The 17,806-nt window shown below is 33.8% G+C and overlaps 1 protein-coding gene across 3 annotated transcripts in view; it reads right to left on the bottom strand.

Annotated features, from left to right (window-relative positions):
• The window catches only part of KCNT2 (potassium sodium-activated channel subfamily T member 2), a 359,890-nt gene that overhangs the window by 117,976 nt on the left and 224,108 nt on the right, over positions 1 to 17,806 (bottom strand). For all 3 annotated transcript variants that reach the window (XM_042925448.1, XM_042925450.1, XM_042925449.1), the window contains exon 14: positions 16,014 to 16,122. In XM_042925448.1, the coding sequence (XP_042781382.1) occupies positions 16,014 to 16,122 (109 nt within the window). The remainder of the gene's footprint in view (positions 1 to 16,013; positions 16,123 to 17,806) is intronic.

Raw genomic sequence — 17,806 nt, 5'->3', positions numbered from 1 at the left:
ATGGCACACTTTAATTGGCTTTATTTTAGTTCCTTTTTTTTCTCGGAGTTTATGATTGCCATTTTTTGTTGTTGTTTTGTTTTGGTTTGTTTCGGTTTGTTTTATTTTTCGGCTGGGAGAGAAAACAGATACCTCCTTTGCCACATCACATTGTACATGTAGCTTTTAATCTACTGTAGTCTTTTTCTGAGACCCAGTGTCTGACTTTTCTTGTCTTGACCATAACTTTTAGGAATTTTTGGTTTTAGACATGTGACCTGGGTCCCATCAATCAGACACAAATGCAGGATTTACTTTGGTAGAGAGCTAAATGAGGAAACGGACAGGCAAGTGGCATCCGTTTTGTTGCAGAGGTAGTATGGTTCTAGGATTTTTACCTGGTTAGTTGTGTGGAGTAGCAGGGGAAGTTGTTTGTGTCAGTTTAGCCAAGATAGAGGTCAACTTTCTTGCTCAGTGTTATCCATATTCCTCCATAAATCTCTTTACAATTAAACTTGTTAAGTAGATACTCTTGTATAAAGTTAAGAACACTAGTCAATACTAAGATTTCCCCCCATTTGTACAAGTTTTAAGAAGTTTTTCTTCACCATTATTGCTCTGTAATTTGGCAATGCTATGTATGCATCTAGGTATAGTTCTTTTTCATTCATTATAATTTACAGTAAGAGACTCTTGTCAATTTAAAGATCTGAATCTCCCTTATTCTGTCATAATTTCTTACATTCCATTTTCTCCATGTTCTCTGGAACTTCCACTAAATCAGATATTATTTCTCTTGGATTGACCTGCACTGGAAATCCTTTTTCTTATGCATTCTATCTCTATCCTTTTATCTGCAATCCTCAAACTTTCTATGATATTTCTTTCAAAACTTTTTTTTTTTTGAAAAATTTTTATTTTGGTATAATTGACATATAACATAATTCTAAATTTAGGTATATACCATAATGATTTTATATGTGTATATATTGCACAGTGATCACCACAAAAAGTCCAGTATCCATCATCATACATAGTTATGAATTTTTTTCTTGGGATGAGGACTTTTAAGATCTACTTTTACCAACTTTCAAATATGAAATCCAGGATTATTAACTATAGTCACCATGCTGTATATAAAATTCCCATGATTTACTTATTTTATAACTAAGTTTGCATCTTTTAGCCCTTTTCACCCATTTTGCCAACTCCATTGCCCGCACCATGACAACCACCAATCTATTCTCTGTATCTATGAGGCTGGCTTTCTGGGGTTGTTTTTTGTTTTTTGTTTTTTGTTTTTAATTCCATATATAAGTGAGATCCTATGATATTCGTCTTCCTCTATCTGAATTATTCCACTTAGTGTAGTGCCCTCAGGTCCATCATTGTCACAAATGGCAAGATTTCATTCTTTCTTATGGCTAAATAGTATTCTACTCTGTGTGTGCACACGCACACACATGCATAGCACAACTTACTTATCCGTTCATTTATTCAATAGGCACTTATGCCATATCCATACCCCAGCAATTACAAATAATGCTGCAATGAACATGGGAATGCAAGATACCTTTTCAAGTTAGTCTTTTCATTTCCTTTGAATAAATACCCAGAAGTGGAATTGCTGGATCATACAGTAGTTCTATCTTTCATTTGCTTTTAGGAACTTCCATGTTGTTTTTCATAGTGGCTGCACCATTTTACGTTAGCACCTTCAGTATACAAGAATTCCCTTTTCTCCACACCCTTGCCAACACTTGTTATTTCTTGTCTTTTTGATAATAGCCTAAGCATGAGGTGGTAATCTTGTTATGGTTTTTATTTGTATTTCCTTGATGATTAGCGGTGTTGAGCACCTTTTGATGTACCTGTTGGCCATCTATGTCTTCTTTGAAAAATATCTATTCAGATCCTCCGCTCATGCCCTAATCAGATTTATTTTGCTGTTGAGTTGTAGGAGTTTACTGAATTTTATTAAATTTTAATTTCAGCACTCTGTCAATTTCAAAAGGTCTTTTTTACTTTCTACTTGTACACCATAACTCTTGTCTTCTTAAATCTTCCTGAGAATAATTGTAATTATTTTAAACTATTCTAGATCTGTCCTTATTTGTTATGGGTTTTTTCTTATTATTACAAAGAAAATCCAATCCTCCAGAAATGTCAACAGACATTTAAGTTAAAGATTCTGAAAAATAAAAATTCTACAAACAAAAAAAAATTTCCTCAGCATCTTATTCCTTTAAACAGTCATCATCATCCTTTTATAACCTTCAATATTCTTCTAAACTATTATGTATACTTCTCTATTTATTAAAAATATATTTAAAATATTTTCTTGTTTATGGAGACTTTGTTTCAAAAAATATATTTGATTCTTTTTGAATTTTGACTTTTTTTTTAAACTGGTGAGTGTAAGACCAAATTTTCCTATTTCCCTATAGATCCAAAACAATTCCAGTGAGAACAGAGATAGCTGTTTCCATCTGGCTGGATTTATTTCCTTAATTTCATACTGCATGCTGATGGTCAACAAATTGCAGGAGCCATATTTCAAACTTCTAAGTATGAGGTATAGGGATATTAAACGGATTCCTTTGTCTGTAAATGTTTTGTTAAGTGGCAGGTTATACTTTATGGTGAACAGGAAGGGATCACACTATTTAGTCTGGGGCCAATAAATGCCTGATTATAGAAGATTGAACCCCAACTCCAAACTGTCTACTAGCATATAATTCAGACATTTTCTTCTAATTTCTTCAGAAAAAAATCTGATTTTTCCCAGTGATAAATGTCTGACTAAACTTAACTACAAGGGAATGGTACTATGATAGATGGGAAAAGGGTAACTTGTATAGTACACAGGAATTCAATGAAGATTTGCTTTCTTTTTCTAGAGATCATGTACCCTAGAGCCTCACTGGAGCTGCCATTTTGTCCTGGTGCATCAGCCTCTAATCCTTCTGGGAGGTAGGGAATAGTTCATCAGAAAATATTCCTTTTTCCATCTCTCAGAAATTCATTGAAATTTCTTACACCTTTCACTTATTTTTCATTAATGAAAGCTTATCATTTTTTATTTCTCTGTCATCATTTCAACGGAGTCTCATGAGGGAGAGCAGACAAAGGCATGTGGATCATAAACTAGTTTGAAGCAAGGGGTTCAATGAATCATCTTAGTGAATCCTTTACTTCATTTATTTAACTAATATTTATTGAGCATCCATGCTGTGAAAAACATCTTAGAAGGCATAAGAATGAGTACAACATGTTCTCTACCTTGATGAAATTATAGCCTACTAAGCAGGAAAAAATAGATACATAAAAAAACATAATACATACTCGTGCAGGGTATACTAAAATTCTATGCAAGTTCATAAAAATGAAAAATCACATTAAATTGGGAAGTTTAAAAATATTCATGAGGAAATAGAATTTTTGATTTAGCCAAAGCCTCCAGAAAAGCCAGAAGAAATGAATTCAATGCAACAGTATCAACATTTTTAAAAAGATGTAGAAGGTGGAAACCGCAAAGTATATTTAGGATCATGTTATTTGGGGAACATGATATATATAAGAGAATCATGGGAGATAAGGATATAAAAATAAATTAGGACTAGAGTATAGAGGGCCTTAAATTAAATGGACATATTTGAATCTAATTTGATAATGAATGATGAGCTGCTAAAGGCTTTCCAAGCAGCGGACTGCCAGACTAGAGCAACATCCAGATTGCTCAAAATATGTCTAATAAAATACTGTTCCAATTGATCTTTTAATAGGTATGCTTAGAAAAACATTTCTCAGGTAATCAAGTAGATTTTAGACACACTGAATAAAATGCATTTCTGTGGAGATTTTCAGTACACGTTAACTTACATGAAAGAAAAATAAGCAGCATCTCTCTTGTGATTACTTCCATTCAGACCTCTAATCTTGAAGTCCTTTTTTAAAAACGTTTTTCATGGGAGAAATGGAAAAATGACTATTAGAGAAATACAGACAATGCCATCTTCCTCAATTTCCATGATGAAAAAATGGTTTCCACAGAACCAGCAGAACTGTTTGTCTAGTGGAAATAATAACAATCTATAGATGTGTCCCAATAAAACCCATGGTATCTCCCAACTCCAAAGCTGTTATGGATGAATTTCATCTCCCTACAAAATCTTATGTTAAAGTCCTAACCCTTAATTCTTCAGAATGTGACAGAGCCTTTAAGGAAGTAATTAAGTTGAAATGGGGCTCTTAGTATGAGCCCTAGTCCAATCTGGTGTCTTCGTAAGAGAGATCTGGCCACACAAAGAGACTTGAGAGATACATGCTCACATAGGCAAGACCACATAAGGACACAATGAGAAGATAGCCATCTGCAAGCCTGGAGAGAAGCCCCAGGAGAAAACGAACCGGCCACTATCTTGATTTTGGACTTCCAACTTCCAGGACTGTGCGAAATTGAATTTCGATTATTTAAGCCACCCACTTTCCTCAACACTGAGCAGAGAGCCTGCTTGGGATTCTCTCTCAATCTCCCCTGGCCCACTCTCCTCTATTTGGGCTCTCTCTCTCTCTCAAATAAAAAAAAAAAAGAAAGAAAGAAAAAGAAAAAAAATGTAAGCCACCCAGTTTCTTTGTTATGGCAGTCCTAGCAAAATAATACAATGGCCAGGAAAATTGAAGCACTTTAGAGCAGGGTAATGTGACGTGGAAAAGTTTTAGGAGAAAAAGTAGTTTCCTGATGCAGTGAAATTCACGCTCCGTAGTGGAAAAGCAAAGGACAGGGGAAGGAAATATGTAAAAGCCCTTTCTATGGCCTTCCTTTCTTGTCTGGAAGTCTGAGTAGCAGTAAGTTACTAGGTTCCTAATGGTGTGAGGTATTAAGGATGGAAAGGAGACTTGAGGTTTGGTGGGAGAGAAAAAAAGCCTGTTAATATTCTCAGTTCTGATTGAAAGCACTGAAAAGTATACAATCAACATGTTAACGGAAATAGAGCCTCGGATTTAAGAAAGTTCTATCAAATAAATTTCAAGATTTATACTTCAAGTGACAATGACTTGAAACAGAGCAATCAAACATCAGAACTGGAGAAAACAATTATGTTTTGCTCTAAAGGAAAACCAAGTGCCCGTCATCCTTGTAAACACTCTACTTTTAGCTTCTTACAGGAAGAGGGTGACTGGATTAGATCTGCCAGATTGCGAAACATAATTTTCTGTCACAGTTTTGGAATGCGAAACTTCCAACCGAACTAAAGGTAACTCTTGAGCTTGTCCCGCCACCCACCCTCACATTTTTTTTTTTCATTTTCCTTTCTTTCAGTCAAGGTGGTAACTATAATCTTACTTTTAAGAAACTTTCTCCTCCTCTCTCATGGCAACTGATTCCCTGGGCCCTCTGTGACTAGCTCAGTATTAAAAGGTGAAAAACTCTCCAACCTTAATCTGTACCTCTGTCTGTGCTTCCCTCCCTTGTCTCGGTCCTTTTTCTGGAGATGGTAAAAGACATTTGATTTGCCTATTTGCTCAACACAGTATTGAAAATAAGGACTTCCTGGATGTTGGAGTGTCACAGACAAAGGAAGTCTCATGGCTAATTTTCATCTGAGGTCAGAGAAACAATGAAGCCTTCTGCAATCTCTAGCCCAGGTCCCTATAGTTCTGCTTAGGTTCAAAGATACAACAAAATAGGGGCACCTGGCTGGGTCAGTCGGTAGAGCATAAGACTCTTGATCTCAGGGTTGTGAGTTCAAGTCCCACATTGTGGTGTAGAGCTTACCTAAAAACAACAACAACAAAAAGATATATACAAAATATTGCCCTACCTGCCATTGACCCTGCTCTTTGTTGTCTCCAGATATACTTTTTTCTTAAAGATTTTGCTTGGAGAATTCCTCCAGTCAAAATACTATCTAAAATATTTAAATCACTCTCAAATAAAGCTGACAAAAATGTTTAAAAAGAAATATTCAGTTCCTCGGGCTTCCCTTGTCTTTCACCACCTTGAAATTTGGAAGAGTACTGGTCAATTATGTGGTAGGATGTTCTCAACACTGGTATGTCTTATGTTTTTCTCATAATCAGAACATGCTGGCAGGAATACCAAAGAAATTATGTCATGTACTTCTTTTTTTCTGTCATGTGCTTCTTAGTGCATCATAGGGATTACATGAAGTTGACATCTCTTTTTGTGGGTGATCAAGGTGATGTTTACCTTGATCTCTTGATTAAGGCAGTGTCTAGAAGGTTATTTCACTATAAAATTGTAATTTTTCCTTTCATAGTTATCAAATATCATGGACAGGCATGTTGAAACCACACAGTGATCCTGGCTGTCTTTAAATTATCACCCACTAATATTAGCACCCTTTAGATGATTGTGTCTACAACAACTGTTTGCCTAATGATGACTTCCTATTTCTCTCTTCCTTCTACATTTATTAGTTGGAATTCTTAAGTAAGAAAGAGCTATTCCTTCTTTCCCACTTATTTATTTATCCCACTGCTTATTTACATCAGTGTATTTACTTGCTTTTATGGGTCAAAATCTAATGTTATCATTATTTATTTTGTTTCTCAAATTGTCCCATCTTGGCTTATTAGGAACTCCTTCAGGTTACTTCTTGTGTCATTTTGATGACCCCTCACACTCTTCTGAGCAACTCCTTAATTTCTGGCACCAAAAGACTTTCCAGACTCCTCTTACACTTTCTCTGCCCTCATCCTGGATTCAACCAATCCTTGATTCCCCAAGGAGCCCTGGTTGTTTTTATTAAAGAATTATGTTTAGTAACTGAGATGTGAGCATTAAAGTGTGCTAAGTGCTACTGAGCTGTCATTGCTTCGAGGCTCTCTAAGTAAACAGAGCTAGGAATTATATGTGTATGTGTCCACAGACCCATAGAGATACACATCTATATTTCTGAATCTATCTTTGCATAAATGTGTATTAAATGTCATGAGTTTATACTGATTCCAATCTTATCCACAGGAACTGCCACCGATTGGAGGAGGCTTAGGAGAAATAACAACTAAATGCAATGCAGGATCTTGGAAAAGATCCTGGAACAGAAAAGGGATATTAATGGTAAAACTGGTGAAATTCAAATAAGGCCAATAATTTAGTCACTTGTACCAATGTTAATTGGAAAACTGCACTATGATAATGTAAGATGTAAACATTAAGGGAAGTTAATATGGGAAGGGTATGTAGGAACTCTGGACTATTTTTGCAATTTTCTGTAAGTCTAAATTTAGCTAAAATAAAAAGATTTTTTAAAGCCATTAAAATTTTAATATGTAATCCAGCATTTCCCAATCTTATTTGAGCACGTAATTTTATTTTTCAGGAAAATTACTAACATCCATCCAAAAGCATTATTAATTGTGCCTTGGAACACAAATTTGGCAATTCTATGAAATAACAAAACCACTATTTATATGCCACACACAGAAATTAATTTCACTGCATATTGGCTTAATGTGTTTCTACTGTGGTTGAAGATTTCCCAAAACTATTAAGCAATCTCTGGTGAAATAGTTACTTGAGAAATCCTAAATTTCACTTAAGTTTAAATGAATACAATTATAATGCTCATGATAGAAAGCTGAATAAGACTATTTTTCTATAATTTTACAAACACGTTGCATGTGGTTAGAGGTATGATAAAATTTTGCAAGCTAAGGAAATAACCACAAATGAAGGTGTTCTATTTTTAAAGAGACCAATTACATTGAAAACAGACAAAATTTAATAGTGTTTAGCTTTCATTTTACAAAAAGCATTGCAATAATAACCCAAATATGCAGTTTCCAGATCCCATTGATGGATAGAACACACTCACCCGGTACCTTAATGAAGGGCTTCTTATGAAATAACCCTGCCGGGGAACATATTTATGAAATTGCAACTTTTTAAAAATTGATTTTACTAAACTATAAAAGCAATTTTGCTTCTCCCTTATTTCTACTATGTATTTACGGAACGTATCATTGGAATTCTTGTATCTTTTCATTTATTCAAAATACTTAAAATATATATTTATATCACACACCAATTGATTTGTATTTGAAGTCTTCTTTTTTGTGGCCATGTAAATCAAAATAAAATTATTGTAACACTTTGTAATGATGTATTATCATTACCTGAATCTGCCAGCAACTGTTATCTGTTTATAGTCATATAATTTAACCATTTTCTCTGGTATCTGATTTTTTTAATCTTTTTCTCTTCTGCTAAATTTTAAAATAATTTTACTGAGTTTAACAATTTTCTTATTTTAGTTATTTTTATAATGCATTTCTTCCAAACAAACTTTGAAAAGGTCACTAAAACCCTATATATTTTTAGAAGAAAAATACTTTTATACCTCCTACAATTCTATTTGGCTTTCTTCTATAAAAATTATTCCATGACTGAATAATATAATATATTGCTTGAGAGTAAAATGCCTCACATTGTACATATTTGAGTCATCTTTTTCAAAACATATGTAGTCCTAATCTCTGTAATACTTAAGACAGTGATTCAGAGTCCAGAAAGCTAACCATTACACCAAGGAACCCTGTGTCTTAAGACAGTGATTCAAAAGATTGGCCATGGTAAATTATACACCTTCACTGTTCATTGCTTGGAAGGACTGTGTTCATTCATGTCATTCTTCGTTCAAAAAAATAACCAAAGTTTTGAACATATTCTAATTTACATATAAAATACATGTGTGCATGGCCTGAGTCTTTTTCTTCTCCATCACAAATACGTATATGGTTCTAGGTGTCCAGCTTTGTCTTTAAAGCAACTCTCCTGCCACCCTCAAACTGTCTCCGACCAAATTTTAAAAAATAGTTTTGATGCACATAAAATCTGACTCCCTTGACACAGGTGAATACAGCCAGTAAGGGAACCAAAGAGTCCCCACCTACTATGGTCTGGCATGGCTATAAGTAATCCTCAAAATAATCCTGTGAAGGGACTTCATCCAGTTTCATGGTTTTAAAGTGTCTGTATGCTGATGACAACCAAATTTCTATCATCCATGTAGAACTGTACCTAAGCTCCACACTGTATACTGGACACAATTCAGGGAGTCTAACAAGTATCTTAAACCGATCATGTCTACAATAAAAATCCTGATCTTCCACGGTCCCCTTAATTGCGGTAAATCACAATTATACTCTTCTCAGTCCAAAACTCTGCATTCACGCTAGACTCTTCTCCTTCTGCCCCAACTCTAATCACAAACTGCTGACAACAATGCCTTCAAAATACATCTAGAATCTCAGCACTTCTCATCACATGCTTGTGCCCTTGCCAAAACAAGGTTTAACTTCTCTGGCTTAGATTATCCCCATAATCTCTTGATTGCTTTGCTCAACCAAGAAGCCAATGAGTTTGTTCCTCTTATTATTCAGTTCCTACCACTCTTTTGCTCAGACTCTTTCAATGATTTTTTCATTTTAGAATGATAGCCACCACCCTTATAATGACCTAGAAGGCCCTTGTTTCCCTGTTAGATCTCAGCATTTACTACCTTTCTCATCCCTTAGTTATAGCTACACTGGCCTACTTGCTGTTTCCCAAGTCATCAGATGTGTTTGTATGTCAGAGTCTTTGCCTTTCCTTCAGAGTGGAGACTCACATCTCAGAATAATCTACATGGCTCACTACCTTAACCTACTCAGGTCACTGATTAAATATCAACACCTTGATGAGGTCTTCCGTGACTCTATTATTTAAGTTGGATACACTTCCATATTTGAACTTCCCATTGTTCTTTTCTGCTTTATTTTTCCCTTTGCACTACTGCCTTCCAAGAGAGGTTATATATTTAACTTATTTATTTTTGTTTGCTATGTGTCTCCTCAAGTAGAATAAAAGCTTCATGACAGCTGGAATTTTTCTGTTGGTTTCCTTGTGGAAACCACAACACCTGGAATGGTTCTGTCACACAGTAAGCAGTCAATAAATAACTGTCAAATAAATGAATAAAGTAATGGATGAGAAAATTATTAGCTCAAATTTTCCATAGAAAATGATTGAGAATTAAATGGAGTATGTAATCGGTTCCATGTTAGTTAACTCTCCCAGTTAGTGAGTCAACTGTTTCAAGCTGCCAGAACTGGGGATCTTTTATCTCTGTCACATTTCCTCCCTGAATTTATGAGCCCCATTTGCGGCATAAACACTACCAAACAGAGGGAATATTAGTTGTGACTAGGATATGCAGTTCCCAGAAAGTCCAGTTTTAGTTGTCACTTTAATGAGAGAAGTTTCTGATCCACATATTTTATAATAATAACATGCTTGGGTTTGGCTCACTGATAGTTAATATGTTAAAATTCAGGTAAAAGGCCAACTATCAAGAAGTAATAATAATTAGCAACTATACTATGGATATACTTAACAATATTTTTTAATAGGGCCAAGTTTGCGTCACCACATTTTAGCTCCCCCTCTAACAGGATGCAATGACCTTCACAGTATTTCACATATAAAACTTAGGCTTTCACAGTTATTTGTATGATTCAATATACCCTCAGATAAGATCCTTTGATTTATCTTTTGTTCTTGTGATATATAACCTAATTATTTTTAAAAAGTAAACATACAAATGTAAGTAAATATGTGTGTTTATATGTCTATGTACACAAAGCATATATATATATATATATACATATATATATATATACACACATTTTTTTTATTTAAAATTATTTACATTGCTAATAGACATAAGTAGAATCAAACTCATATCCTAATATGCAAACTATAACTGTATCTTAAGAAGTGGAAAGGCAATGGTTGGGCTTCATGGAAAGCTTTAATAAATAGTCTCAGTTGGCAATACTTTGCTCCTTTGTCATTCTCCTTCTTCCTACCTAGAAGAGAATAGCCTGAACCAAAGCAGACATTTTGTGATTACAATGAGAGAATCCTGAGGATTAAGTCTACTGGCTAAAATGTTGTAATTTTAAAAAAAATGGAAAGAACTGGGTGCACTGTTGAGTCAGATAAGCTGCTCTAGATGCTGATCCCCAGATATTTCACTTATAAAATAAAATACCACCCTTAATTTTAGCTGTTATGTAGAGCAGAACATATTTTTAGCCAGTGTAATATTCTTTATTGTGCATAAATAAAATTACTGTAAGCTACCCCTTTCCTTACCATTCTTAAGGAAGAAACGATTCTTCTCCTTACTAAGTAGAGATATTCCAGACATTCTCCAGATCCCATCCCCTACCCTCTGGTTGTATTTTCAATCTCTGTCTCCTCACTGGTACTTACCCTACTAATTAAACTTTAAAAGCAAAAAGAAAATAAATAGATAAATACACATAGATGTGCATGAAACATATTTAGAAAAAGCTGTCCTTAACATTTCTGTGCAATAGAGCTTTCATTATTTTTCTTTCTCATCTTCATGGACAAACCTAATGAAGTGGTAGCCTTCAACCAGGCTTCGCTTTCTTACCATCTCTGTTTGTTCACCTTTTATCAAAATGAGAAAGTCTCCACTGTCCAGAATTGTTTTGTCAGAAGTCCCCAGAGACCTGTGACCTACCAAGCCCATTTGCTCAGCATCCATCCATCTTAAATCATCTATATTTTTACTAGCTGGTTTGTTTTAGAAATCCTTACTCCTATTTATTCCACTGCACTGTGCTGTATTTGCTCCCCTTTTCTTCCACCTGTTACCTAACAGGAAAAGTTTAAGTTGTCACTTCTCCCAAATCCCCACTATTTCTACTTTCACCTGACCCCTATTTCATGGACCCAAAATAGCACTGACCCCACCTCAGGAACCAAGAGAAGCAGTAATTACCACCACTAAGTATATCTGTTTAGGAGGCAAATATATTCATATTAAACTCCTTTTTCTTCTATCAAACCACATGTTTTATAGTTCTCTACCATCTAGACACACGTCTAGAGATTTTTCTTTTTCTTTCCTTTTTCCTACATTCATATCTATTCAGTAGCCAAGTTCTGTAAATTCTAACTTTGCAGTATTTTTCTTAGCGATTCTCTCTTTCTTTCCCATTGATTATCACTGAGGCCAAAAATTCAACCTCTTCAATGGAATAATGAAATATTATTTGAATGAAAATAAATTGAAAAGAAAAGAAAAATTTCAATTTGACAAGGATGAAATGTCATCAAGATGGGTCAGATGAGTATCTATCAACCGGCCTGATATCAGTGTTTCCTTGCTTAAAATCATCATGGTCGATGTCCAACAGCCTACAGTAATTTCTGTCCAAAGAATAAACTTACGTTCATCTTCCTGGTAAGACTGCTGAATAAATAAAAATGTTAACTTAATCAAGAATAAGGAATACCACTGCCAACTGCACTGAACACTCAAATGCAAATGAACTGAGGGGGGAAAATAGTGAAGTGCCAAAATACAGAGGAAACTCTCAATGAATAAAATGAAACCACTTATTTGAAGTCATCTACAAGTTACTTTATGACTTATACATCAACTAGAACTGGAATGAATATATTAATATACAAGAAGAAAGAACGTAAGATCGTTAAGAGTGCTAATCGCCATGGAAGCTATATTAGTCAGGGTATTGGCTAAGTTGCTGTAGAGACTCCAAAATATAAGATAGAATTTTTTTAAATTAATATTCCTTTTCTATAAAAGTCCAGAGGTAAGCAATTCATCCTTAATATGTGACTTCCATCTTTGTCCCCATTTCCACTGGCTAGAAGAGAACTAAGAAGAGGACAAAGGTGTTTGAGTGGGTGAGTCTATCCCTAGAGCTGAATTAGGAACTCCATTATCACTGTGAACTAAGGCAGGTCTGTCATGAAAGAGCTGATCTTTGATCTCAACTCTTGATTTATCTCATTTGTTTCAGAATTCATATTTATTATTTTCTCTCAATACTATAATCTATATAACACTTTATTTAAAGATATATTTTTAAATTAGACCATTACATGTTTTATATTATATTTACTTCTCAGCTTGTTGGATCCTAAAGTATAAATTTCTCTTTTCACTTCTTACCAACTAATATAGTACACAACAGCTTATGAATATCAACTATTTGTAGTCAAAATCACCATTTATTATAAAATGAAGTTTTAGTAGTATAATCTCTCCTTTTTAAAGTGGAGAAATTGAGCATTAATTGTAAGCTTTGTTTTCAATTAAGGGTTTGATAATCCTTGCATAAAACATTTCTTAAACTATTCAACATTTTCCCCATTATACTACTTAATTCACCTCCCAGTTTGTTCTCTTATTATGAATTCAGTATATTTAAACTCTCTAATTTCTGCTGATGTTTAAGGGCAAAATTTCAAACATGTTCTGTTAATAGGGGAATCTTGACTATATCTTCAGTTAATGCATAATACAAAAGACAATACAAATACTTGGTCAAACAATACATTTAATAAAATATATTAGATATGTTAAACTGAGTGATTTATTTGGATGATTACATATGTTCAAGTGATGGTATATATCTGATTTAGGTACTTGAATTTAGAAAATACAAAAGCTCTTACTACCCAATAATCAAAAACAAATAACCCAATTTTTAAAAATTGGCAAAGGTCCTAAGTAGGCTTTTCTTCAAAGAAGATATACAAATGTCCAATAAACAGATGAAAAAATGTTCAAGGTTATTAGCCATGAATGAAATTCAAATCAAAACCATAGTGAGACACTATTTTGCATCCACTAGGATGGTTATAATCAAAAATTGGACCATAACAAGTGTTGCTGAGATTGTGAAAAAAAAAAAAATTGGACCCCTGCTACCCTGCTGGTGGGAATGCAAAATGTTAAAGTCTCGTGGGAAAACATTCTGGCAGTTCCTAAACAGAGTTACCATGTAACTCTGCAGTATAAACAAAAGCAGTGAAAGTATATGTCCACATAAAAATCTTTTCATGCATGTTAAAAGCATTTTTATTTACAATGCTGAAAACAGCCCAAATATCCATCAGCTGATGAATAAAAAATAAATATGATATATACAAATAATGAAATATTGTTCAGTTGTACAAAGGAACGAAGTACTGATGCATATTACAACACAGATGAACCTTAAAAACATTACGTCAAGTGAAAGAAACCAGTCCAAAAACACAACACAAAACAAAACAAAAAACAAAGCGCATATTGTATGATTCCATTTATATGCAATATGCAATGTCCACAATAGGAAAACCTATGGTGACAGGGTAGACTAGTGATTGTGTGGGGATGAAAGGGTTGTGGGAAAATGTGAGTGACTACTAAAAGATAGAACATGTCTTTATGGGGTGATGAAAAGATTCAGGAGTTAGATAGTGGTGATGTTTGCACAATTCTGTGAATACACTAAGACATTAAATCGTACACTGTAGACAGTTGAATTCTATGACATGTGAATTATGTCTCAATAAAGTTGCTATGAAGAAAATTATGCTGGTGGACTATCACATTTATTGTGACATAATTTTGCTGGTCAATTTTATTCATGGACAATCCTTAATTATGTGGTAACAAGGTCTTCAACAACATTCTTTTTTAATAAGACAAAATTCATTAAAGTATATTGGGAAAAGTCCTATTTTAAGGGTCACTAAAATTCTTTTTTAGCTTATATCAAGTGCATTTGTTCACTAGGGCAATAGTGTATGTGCCAGTAAATAGTATTTACTGTGACTTGAACAGCGTAATTCAACCAGTCTATGAGTAATGATGTATGTTAGTGTTGATGGGCACATTTTATCCTTTCTACAACAATAAAGTGAGACTAGATATTCAGTTCTAAAGTTGTATGATTCTACGACAAAAAGGGTGTGGCAAAATAATGAGCCCATGTGATGAGTTCTGTGAATGTTCCATTCATTGGTGTTAAAATAGTTCCAGTGTTTAATTTCATCAAAATGCTGCATACTTTCTTCAAAGAAAAACAATTCATTCATGACCCCGTTGCATCTTTTCCACTGCACAAATTAAAGGCTTACAAATGCACAGAATAGAAATATTTTCATTTAGAACTTTAAGAAAATTTATCCTTGGACAATCTTACTATCTCAGTAGAGCAGAGACATAATTAGAGGTAAGAGAGTAAAATCTACCTGGACATATTGCAGGGCATTTGCTATTTCCAATTAGCAACTTACTCCACCTGGTATTAAATCCCAAAAAAGAATTTTCATTTTTTTCTTGATTTATTTGACTTGGCACTTCACTTAAATATCAATTAACTTACTAAATTTAAATAATCACAATCACAAGCACCACAGTAAAATTTTCCTATAAAATCAACATTTTGTCTAAAATACCAAATAAAGAATAGGAAAAGGTATGAAATGCAATGCAACATTGTCTCTTCAAATAAGAGTGGGGACTGTACTCACTGTATACTTTCCTTGATCATCTGAGTCAAATACAAACTCTATCATAGAACAAATTGGTCTGATGATATGACTCCCCATCATCTACCTCAAAATGCATATGAAAAGTGATTTCTTTTATACTACATTTGTTGGTTTTATCAAATGCTTTGTTATTCTGTAATAATTATAAAAATTTAATTTTGATGTCAATTATGTACATATAGCTTTGAAATAAGAACTTACCTTAGGAATAGAAGAGAAAATAGCTTTCAGATCTCATACTAATGATTCTCATCATCTCATTTCTAAAAATTTTATTTCCTAAGTATCTCAAAAATAGAAACAGTGCCCTAATCCTAGACTTAACAAATGATGTAGACACTTAGAATTTAAGATGAAACAAATTATCTCGAGATTCATTAGAAAAAAAAACAGCAAATCTCTGTCAATTTTCTATGTCTTGGTCTTCCCCTTCACAAGTCTGTATTTGTCTGTCTATCCATCTATCTATGTATCCATCTGTCTGTCATATGAAGATAATTCACACAAATACAAGTGTTAGTACGTATCTAGCTGTATATCTTGGCTTACTGTACCTCTAAATCACATAACTACACTTATATTATTTTTTTTTTATAATTTAAAATGCATTATCTTAAAGAAAAAATATACTTACTGCCCTCTAGAGGTATGAACCAGAAGTGTAATAAGTGTAGATGTTGCTGGGCAAATACAGTTTAAAGCTAACATGGCGTATTTAAACTCTTCTTCACAAACAACATGATCTGTTTGAAATAAAATAGGTAAATAAGAATAATTTACCTTGGGATAGTAGTACTTTTAAATAATATTAAAATAAAACAATAAATAAAATTACAAAAGTTTCAACACAAAGACACTTGTCTTAGAGATGCTTTTACGTGTGCAATTTTCCCCAGGAAAAAATGTTTCAAAAGAGAGAGTACTAGATTATGAGTTAAGTGATCAAGAGGGAAGGGGATTCTAGCCCCAGTTCTGTCATTAGTGAAATAGGCAGCCTTTGGCAAATGCTTACTTTTCCTATGCCTCTTCTGGACAAGCAGATGAGAGGCAGATAGATTTGAGGTACAGTCTGGAAAATAAATCAGGGACTGTATAAAGTTTCATTTAATTCTGATAAAAATTCTATGGTAGAAATGTATTAGTATTGATTTAAAGCATTACCAATTTATCAAATTCATAGTCACACAGCACACAGAATTACTAAATGACATGGTAGATAACATATACATAACATAGGAATAGATTTTGTACAATCAAAACAACTATAATATCAAGCAATAGAGATTAATGCTAAAATAAATTTAAGTTTAATTGTACTTTGACCTCAAGACCTACGGTCATAAACTCAAAAGATGATGGGTCCAATCAGGAAACATAAAAAATAACAATTGAAGTTCAGTTACGTAAAAACAATAGAGTGCCAAATATGGTGGTACATGAGAGGGTACAGGCCACATTAAGGGGGGGGGAGGTGGTACTCAGGCCACGTCCCTTACTTTCATAGAGCGAGGAAGGCTCAGATGCCAGATATGCAATTTTCCACAGAAGTCATATTTGAGAGAAGTGATCAAGGTATTGTTTACTTTGGGGAAAAAACCTTCCCTTCCCAAGTAAACAATTAGAGCTGGCATTAGAAGCAAAGACAATGTGTAAAGTTCTAAGATAATAAATACTCTTAGAAAATAGTTTTAGCTAAATTAAGAAACAGAAGGTTGAATTTGTAGATGAGTCAGATATCTATACAATGAACACATACCCAACACCATTGATGAAGAAACATAAAAAATTACTTGGGAAATGGTGCAGCAAATGCCCTGGACAGATAAATAATAAACTTACTCCTGGTTTCACGAGCTAACATATGAAAGAGCCCATTATTTTTTTCTTTTTCCTTCATTTCCTTATTTATTTACTTTTTCTTTTACATTTTATGGAAGAAATTGCTACAGTTACATCTCAGGATTTACTCAACATCAAAAAAAAAAAAGAAAAATCAAGCATCTGCTAACAATGTTTCTGCCTCTCCCTTCTTTACTGCTTTTACAGTGTCTATTAGCCCATCAGCAAAGCGCACATTACTGGAGATAACTTTGCACATAAATACAGAGTATGTTTGGAACTGTTTTAGTAGACATAGATCTTGAACAATACAGGTTTGAACTGCACAGGTCCACTTACACAAATTTTTTCAGTAAATATTGTACAATACTATAAATGTATTTTCTCTTACCTATGACTTTCTTAACATTTTCTTTTCACTAGCTTACTTTATTGTAATTATATAGTACATAATGCACATAACATACAAAATATGCATTAATCAACTATTTATGTTATTGGTAAGGCTTCTGGCCAATGGTAGGCTATTAAAGTTTTGGAGGAATCAAAAGTTGACTATGCAGGGCAGGGCCAGGCATGTGGTGGGGG

The sequence above is a fragment of the Panthera leo genome, chromosome F3 (assembly GCF_018350215.1).
Source record: "Panthera leo isolate Ple1 chromosome F3, P.leo_Ple1_pat1.1, whole genome shotgun sequence".
In the NCBI taxonomy this organism is placed as follows: domain Eukaryota; kingdom Metazoa; phylum Chordata; class Mammalia; order Carnivora; family Felidae; genus Panthera; species Panthera leo.
Note: the sequence above shows the minus strand (reverse complement) of the source record. Positions and strands in the feature narration are given on the sequence as shown.